Source organism: Procambarus clarkii, chromosome 43 (genome assembly GCF_040958095.1).
Source record: "Procambarus clarkii isolate CNS0578487 chromosome 43, FALCON_Pclarkii_2.0, whole genome shotgun sequence".
In the NCBI taxonomy this organism is placed as follows: Eukaryota; Metazoa; Arthropoda; class Malacostraca; order Decapoda; family Cambaridae; genus Procambarus; species Procambarus clarkii.
The window spans coordinates 36,797,657-36,820,693 of record NC_091192.1 but is presented as its reverse complement, the minus strand read 5'-3'; the positions used below and the strand labels follow the sequence as shown (position 1 = coordinate 36,820,693).

The 23,037-nt window shown below is 40.5% G+C and overlaps 1 protein-coding gene across 1 annotated transcript in view; it reads left to right on the top strand.

The window, feature by feature from the left end:
• LOC123756056 (uncharacterized) overlaps positions 1-16,011 on the top strand; it is a 30,071-nt gene extending 14,060 nt beyond the window's left edge. The window contains exons 4-8 of the mRNA XM_069299982.1: positions 2,846-3,059; positions 3,190-3,334; positions 4,972-5,101; positions 13,706-13,864; positions 15,674-16,011. Coding sequence (XP_069156083.1) covers positions 2,846-3,059; positions 3,190-3,334; positions 4,972-5,101; positions 13,706-13,864; positions 15,674-15,699 — 674 coding nt within the window. The 3' untranslated portion in view covers positions 15,700-16,011. The remainder of the gene's footprint in view (positions 1-2,845; positions 3,060-3,189; positions 3,335-4,971; positions 5,102-13,705; positions 13,865-15,673) is intronic.
• The last annotated feature ends 7,026 nt before the right edge of the window (positions 16,012-23,037 follow it).

The following is a 23,037-nucleotide window of genomic DNA, read 5'->3' as shown; positions in this document are numbered from 1 at the left end:
ACAAGTGGGAGCGGCAGTAAAAATAATCAAGTGTACCATTGACTTTAAGGAAAATAATGTAGTCGTTCAACTGTATAAATCTCAGGTCCGCCTCCACCTGGATTACTGCATCCAGGCGTGGAGCTTCAGAAAGACACAGCTTCACTGGAGAAAGTGCAACACCGGGCAATAAAAATAGTTCCAGAGCTACGTCAACTCTCATGCCAGGACAGGATAAGGGCCACAGGGTTAACAACACTGACAACCATGCATCACGGGGATGATCTCATCAAAACGTTCACAATACTGAACAATTTGAAGATGTTGATCTAGACAACTTCTTCAACAGATCAGATGTAACACAAACAAGGAGTAACGGCTTCAAGCTCAACAAGCAACAATGTAGGACTGAGAAGAGGATATGTTTTTTCACCCACAGGGTTATAAACCAATGGAACCCCCTACCCGCCGAAACTTTAAATGCCGAAACTCTGCTGTACTTTAAAACCCAGCTTGAAAAATTTATCATGACAAATGGGGTGACCTTTAACAAGCCGACGGCTTCCTGTCCTCATCGAAGCCACTGGAGTGTTAGTGGCTCTCAGGTAAATTCAGGTCAATTAGCATTGGTTTGGAATGCGATTGTTGTGTGATATGTACAAATTATGTGAAATTGTTGCCTTTAATTTCTTCAATAAAATTCTAAACTCTTGAGAGTGGTGTCCCTATATGTAGTTCAGCTTGAACTATGAGATGAGTCCAATGTCTTGTGTGGTAATCATCTAGCATCTAGACTGGTAAGAATATGGCTGCTTAATGTTGTTGAGTCCCGTAAGACTGGTCGTATGGGTGTGTTCTGTATGAATGTGTACTAATAACAAGAGGGACGTGTTGATCTGACGGACGGGGGGAATGTGTGTCACATTGTGTGTGTTGTCTTGAGAACTGATGTGGCTACTGCCCGTTTAATGTGGTATATATGTTGTGCATCTGACTATATCTTTCGGTGGGTTTCCATTGTATGCATATGTTAGATCAGCGGCATGTATTATTGGTTTGAATGTATCCCAGTTAAACCTTTTAAATGAATAATGAGTTGTGGTTTGTGTGAGCATAAGGTTGCTAGAGAAGCATAATGTTAATGGATTTTTTTTTTTTTTTTGCAGGGATATTCCTGCGCGGGCCCTTAGCCTCTGGTTGGACCATTAAGTGTTGCTTGTTTCTGTTTTACTTGGGCGGAGTATGAGTATTTATTACTCGTATGGTCGCTTTAGTAAGATTTTGCCATATGTGTTTAACAACTTCTTCTGCTCTGTTGAATCTAAGTTAAAATCTTAATGGGTTTGTAACTGTGCACTGTGTTAGATAATGTTCAAGTGGTCTGTTAATGGATGTGATCAAATCCTGTGAGAATTCCAGGTAATATGTAGTGTTAAAGATGTACACCTGGTCTCTTAGTAAGGACAAGGTCACGTCTACCAGATCCAGCAAGTGTAACAACTGTAATGAAATCAGGTCTAGGTAATGAAAGTCGTTGTTGTTAGTGTGGTTGGTACCGTTGTTAACCATGGAGATTATATTGTTGAGGTGGAATGTTTGGCGTTAAGCACTGAGGTCTGCCATGAGAATGAGAGATATATTAGTATGACTGAAAACTTGTGTATCAGGTCTTCCGTTGATAGCTGACCAGTATTTGGGCAAATATATGTTGTGCAATGATTAGTGACCTTTATTGTGTGTATATCTTAATGGTCGCAAAGTGGCGTGGTGTAGTGGTAAGACACTCGCCTGGCGTATCGCGAGCGCTTTGGCCGGGGAGGATTTACTGGCCGCCAATCGTTAATTGTAGCCTCTGTTTGCCCAAGAGTAAAATGGGTACTTGGTTGTTTACGATTTGGCGTGTCGTATTCCGGGGAATATTAAGGACTTGCCCGAAACGGTCTGCGTGCTAGTGGCTGTGCAAGAATGTAAGAACTCATATATATATATATATATATATATATATATATATATATATATATATATATATATATATATATATATATATATATATATATATTATATATATATATTGTGACGGGAAAGTGTAGGAGTGTTGATGTTCGGCAGTCCTCCAATGGCTGGTGTCAATGCCTAATCACACTTACAAAAAAAAAGATAAACTGCTTGGATGTTTATCTGTGGTAAAGTAAGGGAAGACACGCAAAACACATAGTATGAACAATGAAACTTTAATATAGAAAACAAATTAATGACAAAGATAATCCCTTGGCTATGTACAGTGCAAACAAACAAGTCAAAAAAATACAACATAAGAATGAAGAATAGGGATGACGTTACTCTACAATAATATAAAGACAAAGTGATTAAACAGGTGCTGAGAATATAGCGCTAGCTGAGAAACATCCACCTGATAGACAGCGTATATCAGTTAGTTGTTCACGGCTTGAGAGCACAAGGATATTCTGACTTCAATGGCTGATTCAAGCCCAGACATCGACTTGTAGACGGCGCTGAGGTGCAGAGGTGCAGGTGTGCAGTCGGCGAGTCACCAATCAGAAGCAGGCAAGCTGGGAATGGTAGTTTGCTGGTTGATGACGGAGCCGGCATGGAGGGAGTGTGGAGTGGGGGTTTAGGGTACGTTTTGCCTCCTGGTCGAAACGTTTTGTGCTACTGGTAGACGTATCTTGAAGGTAGCATCTTATTCTTGTATATGTGTAAGTAACTTTATGTAGGGAAGAGCAGGCTCAATCTCTCTTGAAAGAGATTATCGTCACAATATATATACAGGTAACTCATTACAGTTTACTAATATATTTTGGCATTTTGATCTTTCTCAGTCCCTCCCTGTATATTTTTTTTGCAGCGATTGCTTTGTTGTTTCTGAAAGTGGGTGAGGTGAAGGCATGGAGGCTCGGAGGTGCAGTGCCCACCTCGTCTCTGCTCACATTGGTCATCAGCCTCAACCTCATTGTTGGATGGCTCTTTGCCTGGGATGCCATCGATGTCACAGGCTCGTCCATCATCCTCTGGCTCATTGCAGTGTCTAGTGGCATTGCAGTGTCCTTAAGTGCCAACAGGTGAAGATAAAAAGCCTTATGTGAATTATGGTTTGTGTCAACATATGACAGAAATTGTGCACCAGTACTGAATGACAAGTTAATTTAAAAATACAGTAAATATCCTTGGGTTCATGTTCCTACTTTACAGCTTTGCGAAAGATGCTCCAAGTCTTTATAAAAAATCCAAGTTTCACTTCTGGTCTGGGATTTTGGTTATCAATGGCCTAGCACTTTATAACACCTGGACTGCCATTGCTGCCATCATCAGTCGCAACATTTTCTACGAGTATGAGGTCAGTGAAAGTGTTAATATATAGCCCGAAACGCTGCGCGTACTAGTGGCTTTACAAGAATGTAATTACTGTACTATCCAATGTATTCTCACAAACCCAATGTACCTTCTTGTATATATATAAATAAAATAAAATAAAATAAATAAAATAGCACAAGACATATGCAGGCCAAACTTATCTTAGTCATTTAAAATACTTGCTTATTACCATTCGCTAAACTGATGTGTTATATATTCTGCAGTGGTTGAAAAGCCTGCATTTCCTGCATTGTTCAGTAAAATGACACCAAAGCATCTACATATCGAGTAACTGCTCACTGACTCAGACCTCAATAACTTGAACATCCATTCATTCTGGGAAAAGTGAGGACAAGTTTGAGCAATGTTTGATTTGTACCAATATCTAAATTAGAGTACTGTATGTGGCTTAATATATTATGTGGCAGAATATGTTTACAATATGCAATTACTGTACATAAAAACAATGCATTAATAACATTAAAATCAGATAAAATGTTATAACAAATAATTATCAATTGTGAGAACTATATGTACAGGCTGTATAGTCTATATAGCCTGTCTATACTATTTTTCCACTAAATTAAAATGTATTTTACCATTGGTGGCTTATGAATCATGCTAAATCTGTCCCGACACTGTGAATGATCCGATCCGTACGGTTCACCCCTCACATGTAATCCAATAATAATAATAATAATAATAATAATAATTCATTGTGTCTGGGGGACAGGAAGCCAGTGTGTTCATAAACGTTAGGCTTTTATTCATATTTTATTTTCTTACATTTTTCTTTAATATAAACTTAGATCACTTTCAGCCAACATGTTTACATGCTACATGTCTAGTATCATTAACTGCACTTAAAAATGGAGGAGTTCAAAGGATGCAAGTTTCTCTATTAGGGATAAGCTTCGAGTCACCGAACTTTGTGAGGTGTGAAAGCAAAACTCACACCATGCCTCTGTGAGTCTTGCGAAAGAATTCAGGAAAGGCACAAGTACTGTCGGATATTTGTAACAAAAAAGAGAAATCCTTACAGCATATCATTAGTGAGAGTGAGGAGGCAAGTACAAGTCGAGATCGTAGCAGGAAAATGTTGAAGTATTCATATTATTCACAATTAGAGAAAGTGGCTTATACATCATTGCACAGTGGGTGTGGGAATCTGTGGTGAAGGTATGGAATGCTGCAGGCAGGTTTGCAGTCAGCTTAAGGATAATTGAATTAAAGGCAAGTGATTGCATGATTTAAACAAAGGCACAACACAGCCAAGAGGAAGATTGTTGATGAGTATGTTGATGAGTAAGCAATTATCAAAGGCGTCGCCAAACCAGGAAGTTTATGTAGCACTTGATTGTTGGTGAATTGATGAGCGCAAATCAGAACAAAGTTGAGTCCTTCAAGAATAAAAATGCATGATTTACACAGCAGAGACTTCTCTCTTAGATGGTTTCATGATGTTTCGTAAAGAAGTTAAGGAACATAAAATCAAGAAACATGGAGTAAGGCCAGTCATAAAATTTGTACCCATATTGCAACTTTTTTTTGTAATTATGTTCCTGATTTATTAAGCATTTTATCCTATTTATTGTGTATTCATCTCCTTCGCCCTGATAGATTGACCTGAATAGCAACACAATTTGCCTGTTAGAGCTAATCATCCTTCTGGCACTCTTCGTTGGCTGGTTCATACTAGAGAACACAATCCTCATACTGTATGCCAACCCTCTCATCATCCACAACATGGGTAAGTTCAACTCACAGTAACACTGGAATTTCAACAGCACAGTTTAGTATCTCATTTATGCACCTTTCTTTATTGCCCTCTAGCTTGTGAAGAGCAGAATCATTTGTACTGTATTTAGTGATTCTTAATAAAGAATTTGATTTGAATACTCTACCTCTCACTTTAGGCTAGAGTTTAGCTGCTTTTAACTAACCAAATTTACCCAATGAATCTTCCCACAAAATTTCCGATTTATTAAAAAAAAAAAAAAAAAGCCCGGACGCCATATCTTCTAAAATTATTAATTAAAACTCTTTCCCCAAGACATTTCATAAGTAAAAATTATCATTAAAAAAATGAGCTTAAGACATGGGAAAAATTAGATGGGCCTGTTTGAAAAGGGTATGTATGCCTAGTTTAAATTGTGTAAGTTCTAGAGTGTGTGCCACTACTACGGAGTGTAATAGTGAAATATGTGCCTACGACTGTGCGCGCCATCGAGGAGAATCTCGGGGATCGAACTCGGTCATAGTCAAAAGTGGGTGGGGGAGTCCGTAGATTGGGACAGGTGTTGACGCTGGGGTAAAAATGAAGTCAAAAGTGCGTGTGTAAGGTCTGTAGATTGGGACGGGCATTGTCGCGGGGGTAAAATGAGTGTAAGGGTAAGAGGGGAAGGTATGTTGAGGGTACAGAGGGGACCCCCCCCCCCCACCTCTCCCATGGATGGCGGAGGGTAGGAGATCGAACTTTTATGATGGGTGATTAGGTCATGGCATATGAAGGGGGAGGGAGTAGAGAGGGGAGGTAGGTGGCAGCTTTGACTGATATGGAAGGTCTCTTATTGTCGTGTCTGTTTTATGTAGTGAAGTGTATATATATTTTACCAATTTCTCTGGTATGGGACAGTAGTGTGTCCATGAGGACTCACTTCTCTCAGGAAAACAACAGAGTAGCCTACACCGTCTGCAGACTTGACCCATCGGTGAAGACGGAAATGGAGCGGGAGTGGAAAGAAAATTGTTCAAGGAAAAAGCATTTCAGAACTGTAGGAGGGGTAAAAGCTTTAGTTACGTGGGTCAGGGCTTTACAAAATTTAGGAAAGGGGGGGTGTACCCTCCACGGGGGCAAAGACGGAACGACACGAGGAGAAATATTAGTAACACGAACCGAAAGAGCATCTTGTAAGCGAGACAACCGTAGAGAAAGAGGAAGGTGGTGAAGGGGAACAGGAACCACAGGAGGGATAAAGGTCAAGGCACAACATAAGCAATAGTGAGAGTGTTGTAAGGACCGTTCAGGTAGCGAAGACAGTAGCGATCACGGCGATCCTGAAGAGACAGGACGCCAGTGTCAACATACAGGGTGAGGGTAGGAATTGAACGAAAGGCACCAGAACTGAGGCGTAACCTAGTATGGTGCAAAGCATCAAGACGGCGAAAAATAGAAGAGGCAGACGAGTAAGCAGGGCAACTATATAATCGTGTTTCGACAGACCAAGAGAGGAATGCAAAGAGAGGTGTGTGCGCCTATCAGCTCCCCAAGAAGTATGGGACAAGACCTTAACCCTTAAACTGTTCTGGGCTCTTCAACACCCATAGGAAAAAAAAATATTTCGTCTTATGAAAGTGTTCAGTTGTGTTCCCTGGTCACGGGGAAAAATCGTAGGTAACACATTTTGGCCGTAATAGGTTGAGGAAGTCTGGCAACAGTGAGGCGTTGACAGAATAATCGTTACAGGCAGTCAGTTCCGCCCGAGCTGTCAGCCGGAATTGCCACAAAGATATTATTACCTATTTATTTCAATGTCTCAGATTGATTTCTTAGTTCTTTTGTAGTAAAATTATCCAATAGTGTGTAGTGTGATATAATAAAATGTGTGAACCATCGCTATCCTCAGAAGAATTGTGAGCACATTAGTGACTCAGTTGTTAAGTTCATAAAACAATAAACAAATAGTTTTGAAATACACAAGTTATATATAAGTTTCTGCATGTTTTGTTTACCATAATGAACCACTAAGTTAGTATGGTGAGTCAAGAGCAACGAGGAGTGGCGCAGCCCCAACATGGTGAGGAAGAATGGCGGTGCCAATGCTGGCATTTAATTGGACATTTTTGGAGATCTGAACCGGGGTCTTATTAATGCAGGAGAAAGCAGTTAATTTGTTTATTTATATACAAAAAGGTACATTGGATTTGTGAGAATACATAGCATAGTAATTTACAATCTTGATACGCGCAGCGTTTCGGGCAGTTCCTTAATCTAACAGATAATTTTAAGTAGGTAAATTCTAGCAGAATTAATAAAATGATAACAGATACATTGCAAGAAAAAAAATGAGATGAGAGAGATTAGTAAGTATATTAAAGCACATTGGTATATTAAAGCTCTGATTGATTGCATTGACAGTTTGATTGGTAATTTAAACGAAGACTAATAGGCACAATACAGCAAATTGAAAGCACATATAAGAAGACAGCAATGATCACAATGATAAAGATGTTTGGATTGGGTACATGAAAACTGTGAGATTGGGTAGTACTAGATACAACAAGGTAGAAAACTATGAAGATGAAATTAGGTACTTTTTAGTTTTGTTTTTGAATGAGGCAAAAGTTGGACAGCTTTTCAATTCATTAGGGAGTGAGTTCCATAGACTGGGTCCCTTTATTTGCATAGAGTGTTTACACAGATTAAGTTTGACTCTGGGGATATCAAAGAGATATTTATTTCTTGTGTGGTGATTATGGGTCCTATTACATCTGTCCAGGGAGAGTTTCAGAGCAGGATTTGCATTTAAGAACAGGGTTTTATAAATGTAGTTGACACAAGAGAATTTGTGGAGTGAGATTATGTTTAGCAAGTTAAGGGAGTTAAACAAGGGGGCTGAGTGTTGTCTGAAAGCAGAGTTTGTTATTATTCTGATAGCAGATTTTTGCTGGGTGATGATGGACCTGAGTGGTCTGAGTTTGCAGCGGTTGAACCCCATGCACAGATACCATAATTAAGATAGGGATAGATTAGTGCATAATATAGAGAGATGAGAGCAGAGTTAGGTACATAATATCTGATTTTGGAGAGTATACCAACTGTTTTAGAGACTTTCTTAGTTATGTGTTGTATGTGGGTACTGAAGTTGCGTCTCTTGTCTAGGAATAGGCCAAGAAACTTTCCATTATTTTTACTACTAATGTTAACATTGTCCATCTGAAGCTGAATTGCATTTGTTGATTTGCTTCCAAATAAGATGTAGTAGGTCTTTTCTATGTTAAGTGTTAGTTTGTTGGTTGACATCCATAAGTGGATTTAGGCAGGCAGCTGTCTCCTTATAAGGGGCTGCAATGATGAGTGTGCCAGTACGAGTGGGGTTAAAGGTAACATAGGTATCCAGAGTTAACAAGGTGCTTATGTATTTGTAAATCATCAGGGTTGGTTTGTTCGTGACAAACATCAAAACAGATCACCATAGCAGGGCAAAACAGATTACCATAGCAGGGTTTGAAGAAATCATGCATGTTCGAGTATGAGTACTGCAACATGGTGACCTAGTGAGAAGGGGAAGGGGGAGTAAATGGTGCAGTTGTTACAGCTAAAGCTGGAGCCACTCCAGGTGACGAGGTAGTTACCACTTGGAACATGGGGCTCGATCCTGACAAGTAAATGGGAGAAGAATGGAGAGGATCAGTTGAGAAAGCCAAAGAAGAAGCCTGATCTGAGCCCGACATAGCCGGGGCCATGGAGTCTGATCTTCAATTTGTATCTGACTCAGAGGGGCGTAGTTGCTTGCCCCACGAGCCTATGATTGAGAAGTCAATTCAGTTACTAACTATAATTTTTCAAAAGTTTGGGCCCCGGCAAGGGATACTACATACCAGGGCAATACGGAGGGTAGAGTGCTGGCTGATACAGGAAAAGGTTCATCATACCAAGAAGTGCTCCTCCCCCCTTTCAACAGGGAATCCTGCCGCATCATGTATACTCCCACACTGGTGCAAAGGACTTATTCTCCCTCTTGCCCAGTGCAGATACCCAGCCAACCTCTAAGAGTGGCCCTTCACGGGCAACTCTTCTGGCAGGTGGTCTGACGACCCATATGAGTATTGTACTGTAAGTTTGTCTCCTTTGCACGTACAATGCTCAAAGAGACCTCACCACGACAAGAGGAGACAGGCAAGAAGGGGGAAATGGCAATACTGCAATAGAATATATTAAAATACTCTTTCTGAGATGCAAATGAAAGTTTTGAAGGTTTGTCCCTGTTTATATTCTATGATTACTGGTTCCCAAAACTGGGGGCCTTTATGCAATACGTCGGAGGCCATAAGTTGAGGCAGTGTACAGGTTATCATAACTTGAGGCAGTGTACAGGTTATCATAAGTTGAGGCAGTGTACAGGTTATCATAACTTGAGGCAGTGTACAGGTTATCATAACTTGAGGCAGTGTACAGGTTATCATAACTTGAGGCAGTGTACAGGTTATCATAACTTGAGGCAGTGTACAGGTTATCATAACTTGAGGCAGTGTACAGGTTATCATAACTTGAGGCAGTGTACAGGTTATCATAACTTGAGGCAGTGTACAGGTTATCATAACTTGAGGCAGTGTACAGGTTATCATAACTTGAGGCAGTGTACAGGTTATCATAACTTGAGGCAGTGTACAGGTTATCATAACTTGAGGCAGTGTACAGGTTATCATAACTTGAGGCAGTGTACAGGTTATCATAACTTGAGGCAGTGTACAGGTTATCATAACTTGAGGCAGTGTACAGGTTATCATAACTTGAGGCAGTGTACAGGTTATCATAAGCTGAGGCAGTGTACAGGTTATCATAAGTTGAGGCAGTGTACAGGTTATCATAACTTGAGGCAGTGTACAGGTTATCATAAGTTGAGGCAGTGTACAGGTTATCATAAGTTGAGGCAGTGTACAGGTTATCATAACTTGAGGCAGTGTACAGGTTATCATAAGTTGAGGCAGTGTACAGGTTATCATAACTTGAGGCAGTGTACAGGTTATCATAAGCTGAGGCAGTGTACAGGTTATCATAAGTTGAGGCAGTGTACAGGTTATCATAACTTGAGGCAGTGTACAGGTTATCATAAGTTGAGGCAGTGTACAGGTTATCATAACTTGAGGCAGTGTACAGGTTATCATAAGCTGAGGCAGTGTACAGGTTATCATAAGTTGAGGCAGTGTACAGGTTATCATAACTTGAGGCAGTGTACAGGTTATCATAAGTTGAGGCAGTGTACAGGTTATCATAAGTTGAGGCAGTGTACAGGTTATCATAAGTTGAGGCAGTGTACAGGTTATCATAAGTTGAGGCAGTGTACAGGTTATCATAAGTTGAGGCAGTGTACAGGTTATCATAAGTTGAGGCAGTGTACAGGTTATCATAACTTGAGGCAGTGTACAGGTTATCATAACTTGAGGCAGTGTACAGGTTATCATAAGTTGAGGCAGTGTACAGGTTATCATAAGTTGAGGCAGTGTACAGGTTATCATAACTTGAGGCAGTGTACAGGTTATCATAAGTTGAGGCAGTGTACAGGTTATCATAAGTTGAGGCAGTGTACAGGTTATCATAACTTGAGGCAGTGTACAGGTTATCATAAGTTGAGGCAGTGTACAGGTTATCATAACTTGAGGCAGTGTACAGGTTATCATAAGTTGAGGCAGTGTACAGGTTATCATAAGTTGAGGCAGTGTACAGGTTATCATAACTTGAGGCAGTGTACAGGTTATCATAACTTGAGGCAGTGTACAGGTTATCATAACTTGAGGCAGTGTACAGGTTATCATAACTTGAGGCAGTGTACAGGTTATCATAAGTTGAGGCAGTGTACAGGTTATCATAACTTGAGGCAGTGTACAGGTTATCATAAGTTGAGGCAGTGTACAGGTTATCATAAGTTGAGGCAGTGTACAGGTTATCATAACTTGAGGCAGTGTACAGGTTATCATAACTTGAGGCAGTGTACAGGTTATCATAAGTTGAGGCAGTGTACAGGTTATCATAACTTGAGGCAGTGTACAGGTTATCATAACTTGAGGCAGTGTACAGGTTATCATAACTTGAGGCAGTGTACAGGTTATCATAAGTTGAGGCAGTGTACAGGTTATCATAAGTTGAGGCAGTGTACAGGTTATCATAACTTGAGGCAGTGTACAGGTTATCATAACTTGAGGCAGTGTACAGGTTATCATAACTTGAGGCAGTGTACAGGTTATCATAAGTTGAGGCAGTGTACAGGTTATCATAACTTGAGGCAGTGTACAGGTTATCATAACTTGAGGCAGTGTACAGGTTATCATAACTTGAGGCAGTGTACAGGTTATCATAACTTGAGGCAGTGTACAGGTTATCATAACTTGAGGCAGTGTACAGGTTATCATAACTTGAGGCAGTGTACAGGTTATCATAAGTTGAGGCAGTGTACAGGTTATCATAACTTGAGGCAGTGTACAGGTTATCATAACTTGAGGCAGTGTACAGGTTATCATAACTTGAGGCAGTGTACAGGTTATCATAACTTGAGGCAGTGTACAGGTTATCATAACTTGAGGCAGTGTACAGGTTATCATAACTTGAGGCAGTGTACAGGTTATCATAACTTGAGGCAGTGTACAGGTTATCATAACTTGAGGCAGTGTACAGGTTATCATAACTTGAGGCAGTGTACAGGTTATCATAACTTGAGGCAGTGTACAGGTTATCATAACTTGAGGCAGTGTACAGGTTATCATAACTTGAGGCAGTGTACAGGTTATCATAACTTGAGGCAGTGTACAGGTTATCATAACTTGAGGCAGTGTACAGGTTATCATAACTTGAGGCAGTGTACAGGTTATCATAACTTGAGGCAGTGTACAGGTTATCATAACTTGAGGCAGTGTACAGGTTATCATAAGTTGAGGCAGTGTACAGGTTATCATAAGTTGAGGCAGTGTACAGGTTATCATAAGCTGAGGCAGTGTATAGGTTATCATAAGTTGAGGCAGTGTACAGGTTATCATAAGCTGAGGCAGTGTATAGGTTATCATAAGCTGAGGCAGTGTACAGGTTATCATAAGCTGAGGCAGTGTACAGGTTATCATAAGTTGAGGCAGTGTACAGGTTATCATAAGCTGAGGCAGTGTACAGGTTATCATAACTTGAGGCAGTGTACAGGTTATCATAAGCTGAGGCAGTGTATAGGTTATCATAACTTGAGGCAGTGTACAGGTTATCATAACTTGAGGCAGTGTACAGGTTATCATAAGCTGAGGCAGTGTACAGGTTATCATAAGCTGAGGCAGTGTACAGGTTATCATAAGTTGAGGCAGTGTACAGGTTATCATAAGCTGAGGCAGTGTACAGGTTATCATAACTTGAGGCAGTGTACAGGTTATCATAAGCTGAGGCAGTGTATAGGTTATCATAACTTGAGGCAGTGTACAGGTTATCATAACTTGAGGCAGTGTACAGGTTATCATAAGTTGAGGCAGTGTACAGGTTATCATAACTTGAGGCAGTGTACAGGTTATCATAAGCTGAGGCAGTGTACAGGTTATCATAAGTTGAGGCAGTGTACAGGTTATCATAACTTGAGGCAGTGTACAGGTTATCATAAGCTGAGGCAGTGTACAGGTTATCATAACTTGAGGCAGTGTACAGGTTATCATAAGCTGAGGCAGTGTATAGGTTATCATAACTTGAGGCAGTGTACAGGTTATCATAACTTGAGGCAGTGTACAGGTTATCATAAGTTGAGGCAGTGTACAGGTTATCATAACTTGAGGCAGTGTACAGGTTATCATAAGCTGAGGCAGTGTACAGGTTATCATAAGTTGAGGCAGTGTACAGGTTATCATAACTTGAGGCAGTGTACAGGTTATCATAAGTTGAGGCAGTGTACAGGTTATCATAAGCTGAGGCAGTGTACAGGTTATCATAAGCTGAGGCAGTGTACAGGTTATCATAAGCTGAGGCAGTGTACAGGTTATCATAAGCTGAGGCAGTGTACAGGTTATCATAAGCTGAGGCAGTGTACAGGTTATCATAAGCTGAGGCAGTGTACAGGTTATCATAAGCTGAGGCAGTGTACAGGTTATCATAAGTTGAGGCAGTGTACAGGTTATCATAACTTGAGGCAGTGTACAGGTTATCATAAGTTGAGGCAGTGTACAGGTTAAGATACCAGGGTTGGGGAGAAATAACCAGCTGGTGGAGTGCAGGTTGTAAATTTTGTTTAGTTATTTCCGAGTGTGGAGGACTATTTAATAATGATGGTAATTTAATAATGATAAAGGACTATTTAATAATGATGGTAATTTAATAATGATAAAGGACTATTTAATAATGATGGTAAGGGGTAATGACCGTAAAGTTTGGGAACCACGGTTCTAGACGGAACCTTCAGTGAAGATCTTCCTGAATTTAATAGGATTTACTTTCTAGTAATCCTGGATCATTTAAAATATTAGCAATTGTTTAGAAATTCTAGATTTTTAATAATAAAGTTACTTGCTTAAACTATATGCTGTGCTTTGCAAATCAATTTTAGTTATGTAAAATTTGTTCTGTAAATAACTACACACATTTAAGTGTTGTTAATACTAAAAACAAAGGTATTTTCAGTGCTGTTGTGGGCAGCCGTCGGCATTTATATAGAACAGAAGGACTTGGCCAGCACAGAGGAGTTAACTCTGATGATCATTACCATAGCAACGGCTTCCGTCCTGATTGTGACCCGCATTGTCATTCTTCTCTACAGAAACAAAAATAATGCAATCTACAGTAAGTCATATTCATGCAAGAATGCCAGTCATCATAAATGTCTCACAGAGTTAGATAGACAGCTGAGGTAAATAGTGTATGCCCATTACTGAGGATCATCAGAGTTGGACTATTCTGATACAGTCTATAGGTCAATGACTATCACTTAAGATTTCCATTTTAATTCCATCCATTCCGTCATTTCTTACTTAAGATATGGGCACCATACAACCGCTGCATATTCCAGCTTTGGTCTAACAAAATTTCTTTAGTATTTAAAAGCAATTCTTAAGCTAGAAAGTGTAGCATGTGTGTAATTACCTAAGTGTAGTTACAGGATGAGAGCTACTCTCGTGGTGTCCCGTCTTCCCAGCACTCTTTGTCATATAACGCTTTGAAACTACTGACGGTCTTGGCCTCCACCACCTTCTCCCCTAACTTGTTACAACCGTCTACCACTCTGCTTACAAAAGTGAATTTTATTCCATTTCTCCGGCAGCTTTGTTTCGTTAGTTTGACTATGACTTCTTGTTCTTGAAGTTCCAGGTCTCGGGAATTCTTCCCTGTCAATTTTATCGATTCCTGTTACTGTTTTGTACGTAGTGTGTGTGTGTACTCACCTAGTGGAGCTTGCAAGGGTTGAGCTCTGGCTCTTTGGTCCCGCCTCTCAACTGTCAATCATCTGGTGTACAGATTCTTGAGCCTACTGGACTCTGTCCAATCTACATTTGAAACTGCGTTTACTAGTTGTGTGTTTTTGCGGGGGTTGAGCTCTGCTCTTTCGGCCCGCCTCTCAACTGTCAATCAACTGTTTACTAACTACTTTTTTTTTTTTTTTTTTTCCCACACCACACACACACACACCCCAGGAAGCAACCCGTGACAGCTGACTAACTCCCAGGTACCTATTTACTGCTAGGTAACAGGAGCACTTAGGGTGAAAGAAACTTTGCCCATTAACTGTGTATGGAGTCAGCCTCCACCACATCACTGCCTAATGCATTCCATCTGTTAACTACTCTGACACTGAAAAAAATCTTTCTAACGTCTCTGTGGCTCATTTGGGTACTGTTTCCACCTGTGTCCCCTTGTTCGTGTCCCACCCGTGCTGAAGAGTTTGTCTTTGTCCACCCTGTCAATTCCCCTGAGAATTTTGGTGGTTATCATGTCTCCCCTTACTCTTCTGTTTTCCAGAGACGTGAGGTTCAGCTCCCTTATCCTTTCCTCGTAGCTCATACCTCTCAGTTCCGGGACTTGTCTGGTGGCGTACCTCGGAATCTTCTCTAATTTTGTCTTGTGTTTAACTAGGTATGGACTCCAGGCTGGAGCTGAATATTCCAGGATTGGTCTGACATAAGTGGTATACAGGGTCCTGAACGATTCCTTACACAAGTTTCTTAAGGCAGTTTTTATATTGGCCAATCTAGCATATGCCGCTGATGATATCCTTTTGATGTGGGCCTCTGGGGACAGGTTCGGTGTGATATCAACCCCCAGATCTTTCTATTTGACTCTTGCAGGATTTCACCTCCCAAATGGTACCGGTTCAGTCGAACCGAAGTTCTACTGAACTTCGGTTTCATAGGGTGTTGCATGGGGGGGAGTTGTGTAAAACCCTGGTTTGTGTCTCGGAGAGACTGCAGGATCCAGTAAGTTCAGTAGAACTTCGGTTTCAACTCTTTTGACCATGTCGTAGCTCAGTCGATTAAGGCAGCATCTGGGATGCTCTTGGACGCAGGTTCGAATCCTCGTCACGGCCCTTGTGGATTTGTTCATTTGATGCATCACGTTATTGTGATTTCTGTGTGTAATGTTATTATTTTCTTGCAGATAATACTGCTATGGTACTGGAATAGTTGGTGTTAAGACTGCACGCCTAATACAGAATGCCTCAAGTTACCCTTCAAGTAACTGTCATAGCAAAAACCTGCCTTCACTGCTACAGTAGTTCTACATCCGATAGATTATGCCTGCATTTATACAAAATTTCATTGTAATTGTGATCCTGTTTTTCATTGATTGTATAATACCACTGAATTTATAAAATATGATCATTTAAGCTAGCTACATGTTCAGTTTGTTGGATGATGTGTGTGGCACTCAACTCTAGCCAATAAAGTGGATATTCTTGCCCTTGTATACACTTGAGTGAATAAAATATTCCACACAAACAAGCTTCCTGTGTTTCCAGCAATGGAATAAAATACCTCGTCTAATAAATATTTAATTTGTTTTGTTACATTTAAAGGCAAAAATTAACATGGAATTAAATTTCCATGTTAATGTTAAATGAAAAAGGCAGGTTTGTACGGGTGTGTGTTTGTATGTTTTAGGAATAAATGTGGAAATAGAAAAGGTGGTAGTGCGTTAATCTCCGTGCTGCATGGTTTTATTGTGACATTCTGGTGGTTTTCCGAAATTGAAGTTCTCCCCCTCCCCCCCAACAAAAAAAAATTTTCGTTCTTTGTTCAAATCCCTTCCCTAAACATGTACATGAGAACAAAAATTATTAAAAAACTATTTACTTTGGCTATGGCAACGTGGAGAAGACAGTCCGGACCGGCCCGCGGTCGTGTACGGTTGCAGTGTAGGCGCTCTTGGATATTGTGAAATTGTGTTCAACTGCAACATTAGTACTGTGCATCTGCGTGTTGGGGAAATGGCACAGGCGGTCTGCCTCAGTGATGGACAATCCAGCACTGGGACTGTCGATTGTGAGAGTGAGGATGACTCTCAAGTACAGGGTGATACCAGGCCGTACCAAGTTGCAATGTCCAGGAAGAAACGCCGTAGTTTTCATGGACAGCGAGACAGTGAAAGTGGAGAGGACATGAAAAAGAGAGAAAAAATTTTGTGATCCACGACAGGAGACACCAGTGGTACAAACTCCCAGGAACTATCAACAGGCAACCCTACCCAGCAGGATGCAGGACACGAAGATTAATAGAAGGAAGCGGCTGTTGTTCCCTACAACATGCCAACTGAATTTCCACCAAAAGCCAGAGTGGACAGTACGTCTGGCTAAGGAGTGTTTGGAATATGAACCACTATTCACGGAGGGTCTTCACCGGCCCTACATAACAGTTGGGACAGAAAAGGCCGTGGAACGCCTAACGACGGTTGGTTTTGAGAATATTGTGATGGTTACTCCGGAAGAAGGTATAATACACACCAAGATCATAGTTTTTAAGTATCCAACTTATTTGGATCCTGATTGTCTTCTCAACAATGAGAGTGCTGTATGGGTAAAGAGGAACAGTGTTCGTGGTGACAAACAAAGCCAGGTTGTTGCCTTGGTAAAGGGTGAGGCGCCGGAGAGAATTTTTGTGCAAGGACTAGGCTACAGGAACGTTGCAAAATACCCATATTATGCATGAAGTATTCACGTTCGGGACATATGGCTTGGAAATGCCAGTTTGACTCCAGGTGTCGGTTCGGTGGTAAGAAACATGACTCGCGAGAGTGTAGAATCAAGATTGAAAAAAAGTGAAAAAATCGTCCCATTTTGTTGCAACTGTCGAGGCAGCCACAATGCTGGTTCCTCTCTGTGCCCCATGAAGCCTCATCTGAGAGAGACTAGGACGGGTCCTACAAGCAGGATAGATGTATCCTCGAAGGAAGGAAAGATTGTGCAGCAGGAGCATGGAGGAAACAGCTGGAAGCCAACGACAGCCCCTATGAAGGTAAGGTAATTATCAAAGGAAGGCACCAAACCGGGAAGGCTATGTAGCACCATCAAAGTGCGAAATAATCAGAGGGCGCTAAATATCACCAAGAATGCAAATACGAGAACAAAAACGCATAAGGCGAACGATATCAAAAGTATCCGATTCACCTAGAATTCTATCGAGGGACAGGTGACCGCGAGGGGCGGTCGGAAAGCAAGACACACGCTCGTCCTGGAAGTCAGGACATTCAACAAGGATATGCACAACTGTAAGAGGGACAACGCAGTTCGGACAATAAGGAGCAGGACGGCGCTCCATTAAGTGACCGTGGGTTAAATCAAGGAAGCTATCAGAGATGTATAGATATGTGAAATTTAACTCTCGGTCTTGTAATTGTATCCGCAAGCTAATACTTTCAATACCTCTATATCTCTGAGGGATTCCAGTTATCTCGGCAGGTATGGTACTTTTGACATAACATGAGACCCCCCCTAGTTCCTCCATCAGCATATAAGTGAAAACCTCTATAGCCATTTAGCCTCAGAATGCTACCATCCCTATCCCCAGTTTCCTGGAGTGCTACTATGTCAACATTCTCTCTAAGAGTATAATAGTGTACATCCACCGCTCTAGTTTTTAATCCATTAACGTTCCAAGATAATGTTCTCAATCTACTTTCATCCATGATTAATAATAAAACTACCTTTGCCCTGTCAGTCACATTCCATGAGATACGAGAGTACCTTAGAAACTTCCTTCCAACACCTTAACATTTTTGCTTTCTCCTCACCTTCACAACTACTACTAACATCGAAGGTAATATTATTCATATCTATTTTCTTTATTTTTGTATACCGTTTTACTTTAACCTTTGTTTCAACATTTGTCACAACAGGAGGTTGAACACCGCTAACACTACTAGAAAGTGTATTTTCCTGACTATCCTCTATCATCAATACGTCATGCGCTTCCTTACTTTCTTCTACGTATGTTTCACTTTCCATTTCACGTCCTGTTTTACTTTCAATTACACGTTCCGTTTCACCACCATCTTCACCCCGTCTACCCTTCATAGCCAATTTTTCCAATGCCTCAATCCTCTTGTCTAGTTTTTTAGATATTCCAAAATTTGATTACCACCCTCCGAGTTAACCATATTGTCCTGAACCTTGTCCGCACAAGGTTTCAGTTTTTCAACTGTATTTCCTACTTTCCCTAGGCTCTCCTTAATTATCTCCGTTCCTTTTTCCCACACATTGTTCATAGGGGCTGTTGCGATTGATGCCGTGTCGTCTTGGGCCACCGATCATGGCTTCAAGTTCTCTGCGTCTAAGACTTGTGCTATGACTTTTACTCGGAAGCATGTCGTTCTTCGTCCCTCTTTGTCGCTTTATGATCATCCCATTGTGTACAGGGATTCCGCGAATCCCTGTACACAATGTCCCTTTTGGGGTTAGTCTTTGACACTCGTTTGTCTTGGTCAGCCCATATCTCTTATCTCTGAGTTGAATGCTCTAAGGCCCTTAACCTCCTTAAGATACTTGCCAGAGTCCTTCCTTTCTGAAGATACACTTGTGGTAGGGGATTTTAATGCCAGACATCCAGCTTTAGGATCAAGGGGTAAAGCAAATAGGAATGGTTGCAGATGGTACCAGTTTTTGCAGGAACATGAAGATGTTCAACTGCTGGGCGAGCCCTCTCCTACTCATTTGAGGGGAGGGAGATTAGATTATGCTTGTTTAATAAATGCTGAGGGCATAGAGGGGAATTGTCTTACTGTGGATGGTATTCCTCTTACTGTAGAGGAATAGCTAAGTGACCATTTTGCATTACAAATACAGCTTAAACTAGATAAAAAGCATGCCTGCCTTCAGAGGAAAAGGTTAAAGTTTAATGAGGGAGAATTAAGGGGTCTTGTTGGCCATATTAAGTCTTGGTATGATACTTATAAGCCAGTTTCGGCAGAAGCATTTTATGGAGATCTAATTAAGGAGGTAGATGTATTTAATGCAACATTGAACCGGAAAACATCTAGTATAAAAAAGCATCCCCCAGAAAAGAAAATTATACTCAGGACAAGATGCTTAACTTCATCTGTGAGAGTAACATTACTGCTAAACAAGACTACTGAGAGAATATACCCTCGCAGGTGATTAGTATATTTATAACAGTTTACCTAATGTAAGCATTAAACTGAAATACTGACATACACAAGGATTACAATAACTGACAAAGTGAGCTGGCAACAGATCGCATGGTCGCCACATGGCGAGTGACTCGCACTCTTCTCCTCAGCAACTGGGTATCCACTATAACCAAACAATACATAGGAAGTTAACATACTTTGCCAACAGCCTTATTCAGCCACACATTTAACTGGATAACTCCAGAGCTCCGCAACACATCTCTGGGTCAAGGAAATCCTCATGCAAACATCACATGCGTTTCACAACAATGCCAGGGTTGGTACTCCCCTTGACCACAACATCCTGTCAGCCTCTTTAGTCAACCTTTAGGCAACCAAATGTACCACCTGACTCCATACGGCGCTCCCGCGTGTCGGCATATAACCTCTCACAAACTAAGACAAAAAGAAAAAAAAACTTCCTACAATACGCATACCAATACTCTCATTTTTATAACTATAACAATAGGTAAATACAAGACACAATCTATCATCTTTATTCCATCTAAATGACTTAATATATACTAATTAATTAGGCATAAACATTACAAGTCAGTTATTCATCAATTAGATATAACTGGATCATAAATGTTATCCCTCGGGCCCCGTGAGGTTTGTAATTACCTAAGTGTAGTTACAGGATGAGAGCTACGCTCGTGGTGTCTCGTCTTCCCAGCACTCTTTGTCATATAACGCTTTGAAACTACTGACGGTCTTGGCCTCCACCACCTTCTCCCCTAACTTGTTCCAACCGTCTACCACTCTGGTGGCGAAAGTGAATTTTCTTATATTTTCTTCGGCATCTGTGTTTAGCTAGTTTATATCTATGACCTCTTGTTCATAAAGTTCCAGGTCTCAGAAAATCTTCCCTATCGATTTTATCAATTCCTGTTTCTATTTTGTATGTAGTGATCATATCACCTCTTTTTCTTCTGTCTTCTAGTTTTGGCATATTTAATGCCTCTAACCTCTTCTCGTAGCTCTTGCCCTTCAGTTCTGGGAGCCACTTAGTAGTATGTCTTTGCACCTTTTCCAGTTTGTTGACGTGCTTCTTAAGATAAGGGCACCACACAACTGCTGCATATTCTAGCTTTGGCCTAACAAAAGTCGTGAACAATTTCTTTAGTATATCGCCATCCATGTATTTAAAAGCAATTCTGAAGTTAGAAAGTGTGGCATAGGTTCCTCGCACAATATTCTTTATGTGGTCCTCAGGTGATAGTTTTCTATCTAGAACCATCCCTAGATCTCTTTCTTTATCAGAATTCTTTAAAGATTTCTCACATAATATATAGGTTGTGTGGGGTCTATGTTCTCCTATTCCACATTCCATAACATGGCATTTATTAACATTAAATTCCATTTGTCAAGTGGCGCTCCATGTACTTATTTCCAGGTCTTCTTCAAGGGCATGACAATCATCTAAGTTTCTTATCCTTCCTGTTATCTTAGCATCATCAGCAAACATGTTCATATAATTCTGTATACCAACTGGTAGATAATTTATGTAGACAATAAACATCACTGGTGCAAGAACTGAACCCTGTGGTACTCCACTTGTGACATTTCTCCAGACAGATACATTGCCGCTGATCACAGCCCTCATTTTTCTATCAGTCAGAAAACTTTTCATCCATGTTAGAAGCGTACCTGTCACTCCTCCAATATTTTCCAGTTTCCAGAACAACCTCTTATGTGGAACTCTGTCGAAAGCCTTTTTTAGGTCCAGATAGATGCAGTCAACCCAACCATCTCTTTCCTGTAATATCTCTGTTGCTCGATCATAGAAACTGAGTAAATTCGATACACAGGATCTTCCAGATCGAAAACCATACTGTCTGTCTGATATTATATCATTTCTCTCCAGGTGTTCTACCCATTTAGTTTTAATTATTTTTTCCAATATTTTGACTATTACACTTGTCAATGATACCGGTCTATAATTAAGGGGGTCTTTCCTTCTTCCACTTTTGTAGATTGGAACTATGTTAGCCTTTTTCCACACATCAGCTACAACTCCTGTATACAGGGATGCCTGAAAAATCAGTTGAAGAGGAATGCTGAGCTCAGGTGCACATTCTCTCAAAACCCATGGTGCATCTATCTGGACCAACTGCTTTGTTCTTATTTAGCTCCTTGAGCATTTTTTCCACTTCGTCTCTAGACACCTCTATGTGCTCTATGTTGTTCTCTGGAATTCTTATTGTATCTGGTTCCCTGAAGATTTCATTTTGTACAAACACACTTTGGAACTTTTTGCTTAATGTTTCACACATTTCCTTTTCATTTTCCGTGAATCTATTTCCCATTTTCAACCTCTGAATATTATCCTTTACCTGCAATTTGTTGTTTATGAATTTATAGAATAGACCTGGTTCTGTTTTACATTTGTCTGCAATCCCTTTTTCAAAATTTCTTTCTGCCTCTGTCCTCACTGCCGTGTAGTTGTTTCTCGCATCTTTGTATCGCTGGTATGTTTAGGGGTTCGGCCTCTTCCTGTATTGATTCCATTTTTGTGTCTTTTGGTCTCTGGCCCTCTCGCACTTTCTGTTGAACCAATCCTGTTTCCTAGTTCTGCTTCTGTTTTGGTATAAATTTTTTTGTGCCTTTATCATATATTTCACAAAACCTGACATACATCTCATTCACTTCCTTGCCTAGCAACAAGTCTGTCCAATTATACTCACTAAAAAATTTTCTAAGGTTGCCATAATGTACTCTCCTAAAGTCAGGTTTTTCATTTGCATCGACAGTCATATTTTCTTCCAGATTATAACGCATTGCATACTTTATTCCCAAAAAGACATGGTCACTTTTACCCAAGGGAGTAGGTTTGCAGCTGTCTGTTTTTTTTTAAGTACTGCATGTCTTGGGGGGGGGGGGGAGGGGTGGTTAGTCGAGCTCAGAGGTTTGGTAGTCCAGCAGTGCTGGCTGCTTATTACCTCACATTTTTGGCCCACTTCAGGTGTGGCTTTGGGGCAGTTAACTCAATACTTTCCCCTTTCTAGGAGGATACCGTCTACAGCTCTCCTATACCCCCATTAGCCCAAGGAGCACTCTCAGAAAAATGTAATAAAGCTGGTAAATCTACTTCAATATGCTGTACAATACTGCATATAATTTAAACATGTCACAATGTGCCAAACAACACATGCAAATCATATAAAAATTTAGATACAAGTGCAAGGTGTGATTGACAGGGTTTGAGAGATATTCTGGATGGTATAAAGTTACAATCAATAAGAAATTTTTAGTCCTTTTGAAGTGCAGAACAAAAATCTCAATTATTCCATGTCCATATTTAATCTAGATTTGATACTCATTGTATTACCTGTGAAATT